This window comes from Sinocyclocheilus rhinocerous, unplaced genomic scaffold (assembly GCF_001515625.1).
Source record: "Sinocyclocheilus rhinocerous isolate Xijiao unplaced genomic scaffold, SAMN03320098_v1.1 scaffold461, whole genome shotgun sequence".
In the NCBI taxonomy this organism is placed as follows: Eukaryota; Metazoa; Chordata; class Actinopteri; order Cypriniformes; family Cyprinidae; genus Sinocyclocheilus; species Sinocyclocheilus rhinocerous.
The window spans coordinates 8,648-22,823 of record NW_015624123.1 but is presented as its reverse complement, the minus strand read 5'-3'; the positions used below and the strand labels follow the sequence as shown (position 1 = coordinate 22,823).

The following is a 14,176-nucleotide window of genomic DNA, read 5'->3' as shown; positions in this document are numbered from 1 at the left end:
AACAAAGAATATCGTTTACATGTAGCGCGTCAATTCTCTCTCTCCCTCTCTCGCTGCGTGTGTGTGAAACAAAGCGACGGCGAGTCGTGCGCCTTCACACAAGAGTTTACGGTACGTTAAATACAGGTGCGTTGCACATCCATTGAGATGAACTGAAAAACAGCGCAGATCGCTTGGCGGAGAGTGAAACTGATGCGCTCAGTCAGAGAGTGTTCGGCGAGTGAAAATATATCGGAGCTAAACTTATACTTGGCCTCCAACTCACACACTGGCGAGTAAAATATGAGAATTTATTAGCAGTTGGCTAATATTAGAAATCATTTAGTCGCCCAGAGTGAAGATTTAGTCGCATATGCGAGTGATTTACTCGCAATGTAGAGGGTTGTTTAAATGTGCAGTTTTAGGTTAAGTAACTACTTTTACTTTGAGTAATCTTGGCTTGAATTGGATTTTATTACACTAGAATTTATAGTGCAGCTGCAGTTTAAAGAAATTTCCAGTGGTCTACAATGTTTTCCTGTTACTTACATGGTAAGTTCTACTAGTTATATTTTTGTTATTTAGATATTTATTATAGAAATTTGATTAGCTAATATGGAAATGTGCTCTTTTCGCGTTTGTATTTAATTTATAATTCATATTCATAATAATAATAATTCACAGGAACCTTTTTTTTTTCTCCCGAGGTGTTTGTCGTCATGTGCTAAATTGTCTGAGGAAAGATGAAAGGGTCAGGTGAAATCACAGCACCCTGTGTAATATCTGGAATGATGGAATCTTGAATTTGGACACAAAACCTTATTTTCCATGCCACTGATGTACAGTGTTGTTCTTGTGCAATGAAAAGGTGATGAGCAGCTTTTCTTCAGTGCAGATATTAATGTTAGTAGGGCAGTACGTCACATCGCACAGCTGTTTGAAGTAGATATGATGAAAAAAGCTGCCGCATAATACAGAGCTGCTTCTGTGTTTTTATTCCATGCTGCATTTTTTTTTTTTTCATGCTTCATTGTGGGCAAGAAATTGCAAAATTTCATCACACGCTCACGTCATTCCTTGGCCGCAAGGTCACAGCTCTGGCTGCTGGCAGCACCTTAAAAAGACACGCTGTGAACAAATGCTACTTTTGTAACTTTAACAGTGTTCTGTCTTGAAAGGAAGGATTGAATGTTGATGGTCACAAATGTGCTTGACCTTTCTATTGCTGGCTCATGTTTCTGCCTCTCCTGGTAACCAATCGGGCGTTGGGTGGAGCTCAAAGGAAAATCCTCTGACAGCAGTAGAATACTTTATTTAGATTATAGATTTAGTTGAATCTTTGTATATCAAGTCTGTTTAAATAATAAAGAAAAGTACCTTTTGTCCTGAATCATATTTACTTCCCATATGCTTTGAGTACATATTATTCTGCTCAAACTAAAGGACAAACTCTGCATGTAAAACTAAACATTCACTATTGTATACAACAAAGGGCCATGTATAATCCTTGCCATTTTCTCGGATGAATTGCTGCCCAGACACGTTGTTTAACACTGTTGTTGGCTTGGTAGTTGAACAGGCAGTGACGCCTAAACTTGACGCTTAGAAGCTCGTTTATTAGACAAAGATTACCTCTGTACGTTGGATTTACCACTATAGGCAGCAATTATTTTGTCACTCTTTTCCTGTCAAAACATCTGAACAAAAGTTTCAGTTTGAGCCCTGCAGTGCGAGTGAGGTGCAGGAATTCAGTGCACTGTATAAGATCCAGGTTGACTTGTTAGAACTGGTACGTTTTGACATGTTTTTGTTTCTTTGCAGGTGATGCATTGAGTTGAGATAGAATCCCAAATTACTCGTTAATGGATAGGAATGCTTGCAAAAATAACTCTACAAAAACATCAGAAAGAGATTAAAAAAAAAAAAAAACAACAACTTAAATGTATGCTTTCCCCAAGTGAGTGTTGCTTTGCTTAACAAGGATGGTGTTTAAATCTTATTGGTAGGCTAGTAGTAAAAGTTGAACAGCTGTTTTCCACCATAATCGTTGGGCTACCAGTACGGTAAGTTAAAAAGGAACTACCACGTAAACCTTTTTTTTTTCTTTTTAACAGCAGAAACTAGCAAGGGCCTTGTTAGATCTCTGTTTTGATTTTGTGCAAAGATTTTTGCCCTTCTGTTATGTATTTGGGTATCCAAACAATAAGATTAAAATGCATCATATGACCCCTTTAAGTGGAAGATGATATTATAAGATATTAGCGTTTAGTGTGGGTATGATAAAAATATACTTTAGTGTCTGCTATTGGTCGACAAACAGATGTTTCCATTGATTGAAACAATATTGCTATTTTAGACTAATTGTTGCCTGTTGCTCTACTTAGTTTTAGTATTGTTTTTAAATGTAGTAGTGTCTGCACATTAAAAATCAGCATGACGTATAAATCGCGACCAAATTTTTATATATTTCCAAGTGGAACTGCTTATCATGCTAAGAAAAAAAATGTATGAGGGGGCCTTATATAATTTTGATTTTAGGTAGGAAAGAAAGTACTTTAACTTTGTGCATTTCACCATTAAAATGTCTTTTTTTTTGTTTGTTTTTGCATGTTCACCGCAATGCTTTGCATTCTTGTGTAATTCCGTCATGGTCTTTGCGTTAAGTGACATTAAATCCGGTTTCCCCTTGATGTGTGAATTGGTCTGCTGAGCATGCTTTACGTCTACAGCATTGTAATGTCTATCATAATGTCGTCTATTGTCGTGTGGGAGTGCTCTTTATGTTTTTCAGAGCAGGTGGTGGGCTTTGAAGGACCAGTTAAGAGTGGCTCTGAGTATTTTAATGGTCCCGTTTTCTTTGCCTCAGTTTAAGACCTTATTCTAATTAGTGTCTCTCTTTTCTCTAATTTACAACAGTTCTTTCTGAATTGTTTTTAAGGGTCTGGCTTTAATTATAAGGGGTGTTGGTATGGGGAATTGCGAAAGCTCACCGCAAGGCCTGTTGGGTTGCAGACAAGTTGAGCAACATAAGCAATTAGGAAATTCCTGTGTCCTATTCAGCTGGTCTCTGACAGAGGCCATTTCTTTTGGAGGAGGAAAATAGTCGAATCCTTCTGAAAAAAACTCACATGTTAAGGAATTGAACTATTTCTGACCTACTGAACTTCTTGTGTTTTTCTTCATGCATCTGAGATGATGACTGTGAGCGCTATAAAGCTGAGTGATTGGAAACAATTAACATGCCATGTAAACTCTGGGTTCAGCGGGATTATATGGCACTGGGAAATGTTTGCAGATGGGATATGAATATTTCAGAGATAATGTGAAACAACTGACTTAGTAAATTCCCACTGAGACCTTCTTGGACGTACTTCTAGGTAAACGATCTTGTGGCACTGATCAGGGCAACAGTTTTTGGTTGCTGTTGTGTTGTGGTTCTCACACTGCGCTCGGAAACTGTACGCAGACATGATGCTGGCTTTGAGGTTTAGTTTTATTTATTTGACAGGAGCTGCTGCTTATGTTACAGGCTGTGGCGCAGACATCACTGTGATTCCTTTTCGAGTGGAGCGTTCACCCTACAGAAACGCCGAAAGAAAACTTGTTCTCAGCCAAAACTCGATAATATGCAAGAATGTTTACTGTACATGGCCAAATGCCTGGACAAACTTGTGATTCAGTCATTCCAGCCGCACCCAAAATTGAAGTACACAGCCATAGATAAACTGAGAGTAAAATGGACCACATTGAGAAGCTTTAGGATGTGATGTGGAGCCATCACAGGATACCACTTCTTTAAAATAGGCACATTTCAGTTTTGTCCTCATGCTCTCGAATATGGAAAGGAAACACAAAGATGTTTCAGACTTTTTGAAAGTTTAGGCAAGGCCCTTTCCTGTTTTAATGCGTCTATACACACATGCACAAAAAATAGCCAATACAGAAATGAGATGGGGAATTGTATAACTTGATTGACCTGCACAGAGCATTGAAATCAACCTGAATGAACACCTTTGGGATGAAGCTGGAAGACCCTACTCAATGCATGTTCTGCAAGATTCCCCTTTCTGTCAAAAACATTTTATTGGACTGTCCAGCTTTTAATGTATGTAGAAAACTCTTTTATGAAGTGAACTCACTTAAAGAGTTATTTAGTATAATTTTGGCAGAAAAAGTTTTAGAATTTTTATTGTTTGTTAATGTAAAAAATATTGTGTAATATAACTTGTTTGTTTGTTTGTTTGCTGGTTTTTATTGTATTTGTTATACTTGTATTTTTTTTAATTGTTTTTGCCATGAAAATAGCCTTAGATGCTGACATGGCATTAAATAAATATATACTGCTACTTGGGATAAAGCTGAATGCCAGCTAATCTGACTGCCTGATATCAATGCCTGACATTAATGTTCTTGGGCTGAATGGATCCAAATCCCATTGCAACATCAAATAGAGACTAGGCATGCAAAAATGCATTCCTTTGCATCGATCCGATAATTACATTTTGTGGAGAATAAACTTAGAAGTGTTCCCTAATGCATGTCTTGATGATTATTTGTTCATCATGAGTTCCATTCTATTAATGTGTAGTTGTTATTCTTTAAGCCTCCTTGATTTAAAAGATGGCCATTTTTGGTTCAATAAATTCTACATGGTATACAAATCTGTTATGCATGTTTAATAGACAGTCTACCAAACATCTGTTTGTTTGTGTTACTTTGCAGACTTCATATTACCCATTTTTTATTGGATCAATAATAAATTAAGACCTCATTGCAAAAACCTCTAAGTACATCTGAGATTTTTCTTTTACTTAAGTATTTTTATCGGGCTCCTATGAAAATAACATTGGACATTTTTAAAAACAAGGCATTCAATAACTCGCTTATAACCCTTTTTTGCTGTTAAAGTAAAATTACTGAACCTAAATATAGGAGCATGAAAATATATATATATTTTTTTTCAAATGTTAATTCCAATGCAAAAATTCAGTTCTTGAGACTTCTCAAGAAACTCTCCAGTTGCAGTCCTCAGCATATTTTTGGAAATAATTATGAATAATTTCAAAATCATTTCTGACTGAATTGTGACCCAGTTTCATATTTGCCCAACTCAATATAAACACTTGTTATTTTGAAATAAGATACTTGATGAACAAGTATACATTTCACAAAGTTGTGTTGTCGTAGTGGTTAAAGAGTAACCCTAAAGGTTCTACATTCAAACCACATAAGGAGTGAACCGTAAACTGGACAGTTGCTGAGTTACCCAGTAACCATTGCACTCCTGAGGAGAGGGATGACCCTGTAGTAAAAATGTACCATCCTTTGCTTTGGATTAGATGTGTCTCCTAAATGTCTCATTCTTTGCGTTATAGGACTGGACTCAAATTGTCTAAAAAAAAAACATAGCTTCTTGTCATGTGACCCCTGCAATAGTCCAGATCTTCTGTTCAAATGAATGAGGCAGTGCCCTTGCTGTGTGTTTGAAGAAAAGGCTTACGAGTCACACCCCTGGCCAAGTCAATAGATCTAGAGTTACGAGCCCAGTGGTTTTGCAATCCTTCATTTAGAAGAACTTTTCGTAATAATTTATTCTTTCTTTCTTCTCAAGGAAATAAATGTCTGTTATTGCAAACACTATAGATTCTGGTGTTCATCTTGCATACTGCAGAATAATCTCCCAAGTCTCCCAAGTATGGATTTCCTCATGCTCTGCTATCTCCTCTCCTCCATTTGCACCCCATCCAGAGGTCTAATCTGTCCTGTGGTTAATGTTTAGATGTAGTCCAAAGGGTTCACATCTGCTGTTAGCGATGTGCAATACAATGGCCCAACGGTTCATCAGCAGAGCAAGACTGCTTCCCTCCTAGGTTAATCGCATGCTAACCTCTACTACAAAAGGCTCATGTTGCCGTTGATGCCTTGTTGTTCCTCCTCCTCTTGTCATGCTAATGCACTATTTACACATGCAAAAAATGGACCCATTGTGCCAAGGTGTCTGCGGCACAGGAGGAAGTGCTGTGTGTGTGTGTGTGTGTGTGCATCTGTGAAAGTGTGTCCGAATCCATCTCTGGTTTGAGTAATAAGTGTGAAGTGCTCCTCCCATGCTGGATTGAGGAAAGGCATGTGGGAACGAAGAGCAGTCGTATCAGAGGAATTGGGGGGGAAGGGCTCATTAATTTCCACGGCCGTCCCTGTTTATACGTCATGCTTGAATAGATAGTGTGGCGTATAGATGGACCTTTGTTGATTTTTAAATGCAAGCAATATCCCGCGCTAGGGTGACACTTCAAGCACGTATCCGTTCCCGTGGATTTTCAGTGACCTGTCCAAAGTCGTTACAGACCAGGCCAACATTTGTAAACGTTTCTGCAGATTCTATCACTGTTGTTTTTATCAGTTTGACTTTAAAAGCTCTGAGGAGGCAGCAGACCAAATAGCATACGCGCGTCTCTGCGTCGTCTCTCGCTCCGATGTCAAAGCTGGCAAAATGAAAACATGCTTTTATTTAGACAATTCCCCCTTTTGAAGCTGCACATCTGGTGGCTATTGTAATGACAGTGTGGTGTTCGTCTTGCATACTGCAGAATAACCTACCAAATCTTCCAAGTATGGATTTCCTCATGCTCTGCTATCTCCTCTCCTCCATTTGCACCCCATCCAGAGGTCTAATCTGTCCTGTGGTTAATGTTTAGATGTAGTCCAAAGGGTTCACATCTGCTGTTAGCGATGTGCAATACAATGGCCCAACGGTTCATCAGCAGAGCAAGACTGCTTCCCTCCTAGGTTAATCGCATGCTAACCTCTACTACAAAAGGCTCATGTTGCCGTTGATGCCTTGTTGTTCCTCCTCCTCTTGTCATGCTAATGCACTATTTATTCTTTGCGTTATAGGACTGGACTCAAATTGTCTAAAAAAAAAACATAGCTTCTTGTCATGTGACCCCTGCAATAGTCCAGATCTTCTGTTCAAATGAATGAGGCAGTGCCCTTGCTGTGTGTTTGAAGAAAAGGCTTACGAGTCACACCCCTGGCCAAGTCAATAGATCTAGAGTTACGAGCCCAGTGGTTTTGCAATCCTTCATTTAGAAGAACTTTTCGTAATAATTTATTCTTTCTTTCTTCTCAAGGAAATAAATGTCTGTTATTGCAAACACTATAGATTCTGGTGTTCATCTTGCATACTGCAGAATAATCTCCCAAGTCTCCTAAGTATGGATTTCCTCATGCTCTGCTATCTCCTCTCCTCCATTTGCACCCCATCCAGAGGTCTAATCTGTCCTGTGGTTAATGTTTAGATGTAGTCCAAAGGGTTCACATCTGCTGTTAGCGATGTGCAATACAATGGCCCAACGGTTCATCAGCAGAGCAAGACTGCTTCCCTCCTAGGTTAATCGCATGCTAACCTCTACTACAAAAGGCTCATGTTGCTGTTGATGCCTTGTTGTTCCTCCTCCTCTTGTCATGCTAATGCACTATTTGCACATGCAAAAAATGGACCCATTGTGCCAAGGTGTCTTCCAAAGGAGCAAGTGCTTTGTGTGTGTGTGTGTATCTGTGAAAGTGTGTCCGACTCCATCTCTGGTTTGAGTAATAAGTGTGAAGTGCTCCTCTCACGCTGGATTGAGGAAAGGCATGTGGGAACGAAGGCAGTTGTATCGGAGGAATTGGGGGAAGGGCTCATTAATTTCCACGGTTGTCTCTGTTTATACATAATGCTTGAATAGATAGTGTGGCGTATGGATGGACCGGAAGGTTTAATTTGTTGATTTAAATGCAAGCAATGTCCCGCACTAGGGTGAAACGTTAACCATGTATCCGTTCCCGTGGATTTTTAGTGACCTGTCCAGAGTCGTTACAGACCCAACAAACATTTGTAAATGTTTCTGCAGATCCCGGTGGAGAAACAGCATGTGCTATCACTGTTGTTTTTATCTGTTCGACTTTAAAAGCTCTGAGGAGGCAGCAGACCAAATACCATACGTGTCTCTGCGTCGTCTCTCGCTCCGATGTCAAAGCTGGCAAAATGAAAACACACTTTTATTTAGACGTTCCCCCTTTTGAAGCTGCACATCTGGTGGCTATTGTAATGACAGTTAACATAACATTTAGGATGAGTAATAATTATTCATGACATTTGTTTACAAGCAAAAGCAATTCGTGTTTGTGGTCTTTCTGTGCCTCTCGGTAAACATTCTTCTTTTGAAGGGAATTAAAAGGCCGTCTGGCAATAAAAACAGGTTTGCGGTTCCTGAATTTCAAAAGAAAACCGCAGAGCTTCACAGACTAATCATTCCACTTTTGCCAAGGCTATTCTCCTGAGTGGAATGTCATCATATCAAATGACAGCGCTTACGGACTTTTTGCGGCCTCATTTTATTCTGTCACTTCATTAAGCAAACGTTTGATCCTCTCTTTCGCAGGTGATGCCTTCCCAGGTGCCTCTAGCCCATTCCTCGGCGGATACGCCAGCGCCTCCAGTGCTCACGGGTTGTCGGATCCAGCCTTCCGAGCCCCAAACTCAGCCAGCCTGCAAATGGCCCAGCTCTGGGCCTCTCACCCTCATGAAGGTAAGAATCGCAGCCTTTCTATTGGCGCTTTTCCACTGCATGGTACGGCACGGTACGGTTCACTTTTGGGGGGTTTTCCACTGGGTACAGTACCTGGTACTTTTTTTAGTACCACCTCGGTTGAGGTTCCAAGTGAACCGTACCGTTACCAAAACGTGACGTTAAACTCTTCTGATCACTGATTGGCCGGAGAGAATCGTCACTACCTGTGTCACTGAACTTGCGACACAAACACAAAAGAACCGCTAGATTTAAATCAGCACAGCCAGCGAAGGATCGAACGCAACTGTTTTGAACGAGCGCACCTTTTTTTAACAACCAAAAAGTGTCTGTTTCGTTGTCTGTTGAGGAAGTACAGACGGTCCTCTCGTTGATAGCAGAGGAGCGGATCCAGCGAGAGCTTGATGGGGCGACGCGGAATGAAAAACTTTTTCAGGAGTCGCGGCAGTAGAGGCGGCACAACTATAAAGACATGTGAATAATCCCGCCCACTCTAAAGCGATACTAATCTGCAGTGGAAACGCAAACCGAGCCGAGCCGTGCCGAGTTGTACCACGCAGTGGAAAAGCGCCATATGTGTCCTGCGAGAAATGGGGAGAAACATCGCAGCATGTCAGTGCTTAAAACGAAGTGAGACCTGCATTTGCACGAGGCAGCCTGAACGTATTGGGTTTAACGATTAGGTTTGTAGGCAGATCAGTGAACTCAGACAAAGGCTGTAGTCAGAGGTCTGGGTGACAGGCAGGACCGGGTGGACGGGCTAATGGAAAAAACACACCGTCCACTATATGACCCACAGGGACTTTTAGCTGGCTTTATATTTGAAGTTAATGGAAATCGACTTGGTATTGGAAGTACGAGCATGTGCTGTGGACTGTGCTTGAGCAGATAAAGGTGCAGTATTGTTTTTGATAAGCGAGTGTGTGTGGCTGGTTAAGGCTGTCGGCCGGTGATGTGTAATATGCAGTCATGTCTGATGTCTACGATGGATTACCCTCTCTCTCTTTCTTTTGAAGTCAATAAACTAGATTTGTGTGAATGGTGTGCAACGACTGTAGAAAAGACAATAAAAAATCAATTTCGTCCCTGCAATCCTAATGTAGAATAGGCCACATCTGACAGCCGCTCTGCTGCAACGTAATTGTAACCAATTCCTTTCTTGAAATAGCTTGTGCCGGTCAATAGTCAATATCTAAGAGATTTGACAGAGCTTAAGATATATATATATTAGTGCTGCAGTTCTTTGTATAACAGTGCTATGTATATTATATTGTATTGCTGTCTTTAGATACAGAGCCTTGGCTTGAAGTAGCTTATAAGGGCTCAAAATTTTTGTCTGTACTAGTTAGTACCGTAGTTCAAATCACAAAAGATTTTGATCAAAATACAGTAAAAATAGTATAATATTACCATTTAAAAAAAAATTTTTTTTTTTTAAATTTGAATATATTTTAACATGCAATTTATTCCTGTGATGGCAAATCCGAATTTTCAGCATCATTAATCCAGTCTTCAGTGTCACATGATCCTTCAGAAATCATTCTAGTATGCTGATTTGCTGCTCAAAAACATTTCTTGTCAGTGTTAATAAGAGCTAGAGAGACATTAGAGAAACTGATTAGGCTAATATTTTTGTGGAAACAGTGATACATTTTCTTCAGGATTCTTGATAAATAGAAAGTTCAAAAGAACAGCATTTATTTGAAATATAAATATTTTGTAACTTTATAAATGTATTTACTGTCACTTTTGATCAATTTGTGTCCTTGATGATAAAAGTATTAATTTATTTTTAAAAATCTTACTGTGTAGCCTTGTGGTTAGTGCGTTGACATATAGCGCAACTGCGCTCACGGCGATCCGAGTTCGAATCCCGCCTTGAGGTCCTTTGCCGATCCTGCTCCCTTCTCTCCTCCCAGTGCTTTCCTGTCAGCTTTCCACTGTCCTCTCACAATAAAGACATAAAAGCCCATAAATATAACTTGGAAAAAAATATCTTGCTGATTCTAAACTTTTGAACAGTAGTGTACCATTTTTAAACCATTAAATTTAAGTGTATAAATGGCAATAAAATCTGGATCTGGAATTATACAAGTATAATGTAACACTGTGGCAGCAATGGCATATAATGATTAATGATTTCTTTTTTTTAATCCATTTTAACCAATGCTTCCAAAGCTATCACAAATCATTCTTGCAGTTTTTTTTTTTTTTAAACTCATCTATATCTGTAGTTTCCATTCAGGTTAAAAAATCTGAATGTCATAAAAACATAAATAATAAAGCACCATAGTTTATGTGCATGCCATCTTACAGAGTGAATAAATAAATTAACTGTTATTTATTCATTCATTCACAAGCAAAGCTTTATGCACATTAGAGAATTTATTTATCTTGGTGTTTCCATCCAGCATTTCCTTAAACTCACATAAAATATGCAGATAAAACCTGGCTTATATTAGCTAGATAACATTACCTTATAGATAACGTTATGGGTAGATATTTCAGTTCGCGCAATACATGTATACAATCAACCAATGTAAGCTTTAGTATCAGTGCAGTGTTACATCAGCTGACCCAAAACTCAGCGGTCCACCAAACCACTCTCCTTGTTGAGCCCTGTAGAGTTTTGAGATCTTTTTTTTGCCTTGCAGTTGCATTACACATTTCCTTCATATTCTCTCCTCCTCACCTCATCCAGTGTGTAAAGTCAAGCCCTTACCTGTGCTCTAACTTCAAACTTGCACGCTCAAGCAAGATGATTAATTCGGCACTGAAGCCGTTCCAGCCCCTGCCATTTTGAGAAGACAGAGATTTCAGCTGCAGTTGCATTACACATTTCCTTCATATTCTCTCCTCCTCATCTTAGTGTGTAAAGTCAAGCCCTTATCTGTGCTCTAACTTCAAACTTGCACGCTCAAGCAAGATGATTAATTCGGCACTGAAGCCGTTTCAGCCCCTGCCATTTTGAGAAGACAGAGATTTCAGCTCTCAAAATGGTTCACATGTATACCAAACAATCGAAAGAAAAGCAATGCTAGCTCTGTAAAAGGGTGTGGGTGGATTATTAACAAGGTTTGTTGAAGGGCCTTGTACCCATAGGCCTTTGTTTCAAGTCCCCACAGAGAGAGTACAGATGAATTGTCTGAAACCTTGGCACAGATCATAGCAAGCCTGCCTTGCTCTGCCTGCGTAGAAATGCGATGAATAGCTGACATTGAAGTGTACTCTGTCTCCGCAGCCTGTGAAAATATTTGAACATGCCTGTTTATTCTGAAGGGTGCACCTGGCTCTTATTAACTGAAGGAAGTCGAAGTAGCAGCTGTGGAATTTGGCTATTTTTACACGAAACGTGCGAAACAATCAGGTATGCCGTGCACTCCCTCCACTGCGGATTGCAAATACTCCATAATCGGAGGGAAAAAACGCTGCTGTGCTGTCTGATTTATCTTTGAAGTTCAATTAATAAACATGAATCGCAGAGAACTGTGAAATGTTTCAGATTGTTTGGACACGGGGCTCGTATATGTAGCGGGTATTTGCACGGTAACTCCTTGCGTGTCGGTTAACTTTAAAATACGCAATTTATGCGAATGAGATCTTTGCGAGGACGAGGTGTTCCACAACAGTGGAGCCTTGTGTGACGGTTTGAACCTCGTCTCTGTTTATTTTAGACAAGATTCAGAGTATCCTTGGAATGTGTCCTCCATGGTTTTAATTCACAGGCCGATGTGGCTTCGCAGCTGCACTGCTCCTTTGTTTTGTCCGAGCATGTGTCTGTGGCCGTTATCTGCAGCGGTCTGTGGTTTGTAATCAGATGCGTGGCCGTTGATGTCCGCTCACCTTTGGACTGTGCAGGAGATGAGGGTGGCTGTGTGATTGATAGAGCGTCCATTCCTGCTGCTCCCGTCGCATGTTGGACTCTGCTCAGAAAGGAATGCCCCTCTTTGACTATGATGATGGATTTGCTGGCGCAGGTAGCGCTTTGATGTTCTGCTGCGCTTCCTGTGGCGTCCCCGGGGTCCAGATGACGGTTTTGAATACTGATGTGTTTGTGAAATTGGAGATGTATAATAAAGATAATGAAAAGAGAGAGTGTGGAGGCGGATGCACATTGGCAGAAATTCTGGAAGGTGCCTCTTTCTGGTGCACACGAACGGGTTTGTTAAAATTCGTGCAGCTTCTTCTGACCTTTGCAGCCCCTCTGCGCCTAAATACAGGTCTTGAACCACCTCCTCTCCTTCAAAGCCTTTTTCTATGACTTTTATATAGAACCTCAGGGAACAGTTTTTCTCTTTTATGTCAGCAAGGGTATGTCGTAGCATCTTTTGCTTTTGAATGTTAATGGCCTCCTTTTTTGACTGTTCCTTTTTGAGCTAAATTCCCCTCTCCACACGTAGCCCATTTACACGTAACCTTCCGCTGTCCTTAGTAATAGATCCCTAAAGAATGAGCTAGGTTAAATGGTTCTGTGCTCCAGAAAACACGCATATCTTTCCTCTTTACAGTCACACTGACTAAACCAGTTATGGTAAAACACCGCTTTTTCTTTTTAAAATTATTATTATTAGTAGTAGTAGTAGTATTAGTATCAACCCTTTACATTGCGAGTAAATCACTTGCATATGCGACTAAATCTTCACTCTGGGCGACTAAATGATGTCTAATATTAGCCACTGGCTAATAAATTCTCAGATTTTACTCGCCAGTGTGTGAGTTGGAGGCTAAGTATAAGCTTAGCACAGATATATTTTCACTCGCCGAACACTCTGACCGAGCGCTTCAGAATTTCACTCTCCGTCAAGCGATCTGTGCTATTTTTCAGTTCGTCTGAATGGATGCGCAGCGTACCTGTATTTGACGCACCGTAAACTCTAGTGTGAAGGCGCATGACTCGCCGTCGCTTTGCTTTTTTCTCACACGCAAAGAAAGACGGAGAGAGTCTTGCATAACATGCAGAATTGACGCGCTACATGTAAACGTTATACTTTGTTGTATTTTCCTGTCAAAATAACAGAGTTCCTTTGAAATTCTTCAGTTTTTAAGAACTGCCGGGTTCTCTGGTAGTGGGCGAAACTAATGCGCAAACGACAATCTCATTGGCTGGCGCTCACCTATTATCGTCCTTGTTTTGATTTCAACAAATCAGTTTAAGCGAACGCACACAACCTGATTAATATTCATGAATCCAGCAGCTCATTAATCCTTAGTGCGTTTTATATAGGGTTGGGAATTGAAAATCGAATCCGATTCCAGAATCGGATACTTAAGGTCAGGAATCGGATACTTGTTGTCAAATTAAAATTTCGATTACGCCTATCAATTCCTATGCGCTTTTTTTTTTCTTCATCTGTGAGGATCGGACCTAGCGATCTGCCTGGACCTTGCTCGCTAATCTAAGTGCTCCAAAGTTTGGCTACATTTGCGATCAGAAATAATATCTGTGATAGCTAAACATGTTGTAAAAGAGGTGTCACCACCAACATGACAAAGCACTTTAATTTAATAGATCGGTAATGATCGCGAACACGATTCAAACACCAACGTGATTCTATTCCTAAATTACAATGATTCGTCTGTTTCATTCCTCAACCTTTGACGTGTGCGATCAATGTTGTGATCACTTG

The 14,176-nt window shown here is 40.1% G+C and overlaps 1 protein-coding gene across 1 annotated transcript in view; it reads left to right on the top strand.

The window, feature by feature from the left end:
* The window catches only part of LOC107737951 (trinucleotide repeat-containing gene 18 protein-like), a gene marked incomplete at its 3' end in the record, with an annotated part of 34,135 nt that overhangs the window by 13,561 nt on the left and 6,398 nt on the right, over positions 1-14,176 (top strand). Inside the window, exon 3 of the mRNA XM_016549605.1 lies at positions 8,403-8,549. Within this exon, the coding sequence (XP_016405091.1) occupies positions 8,403-8,549 (147 nt within the window). The remainder of the gene's footprint in view (positions 1-8,402; positions 8,550-14,176) is intronic.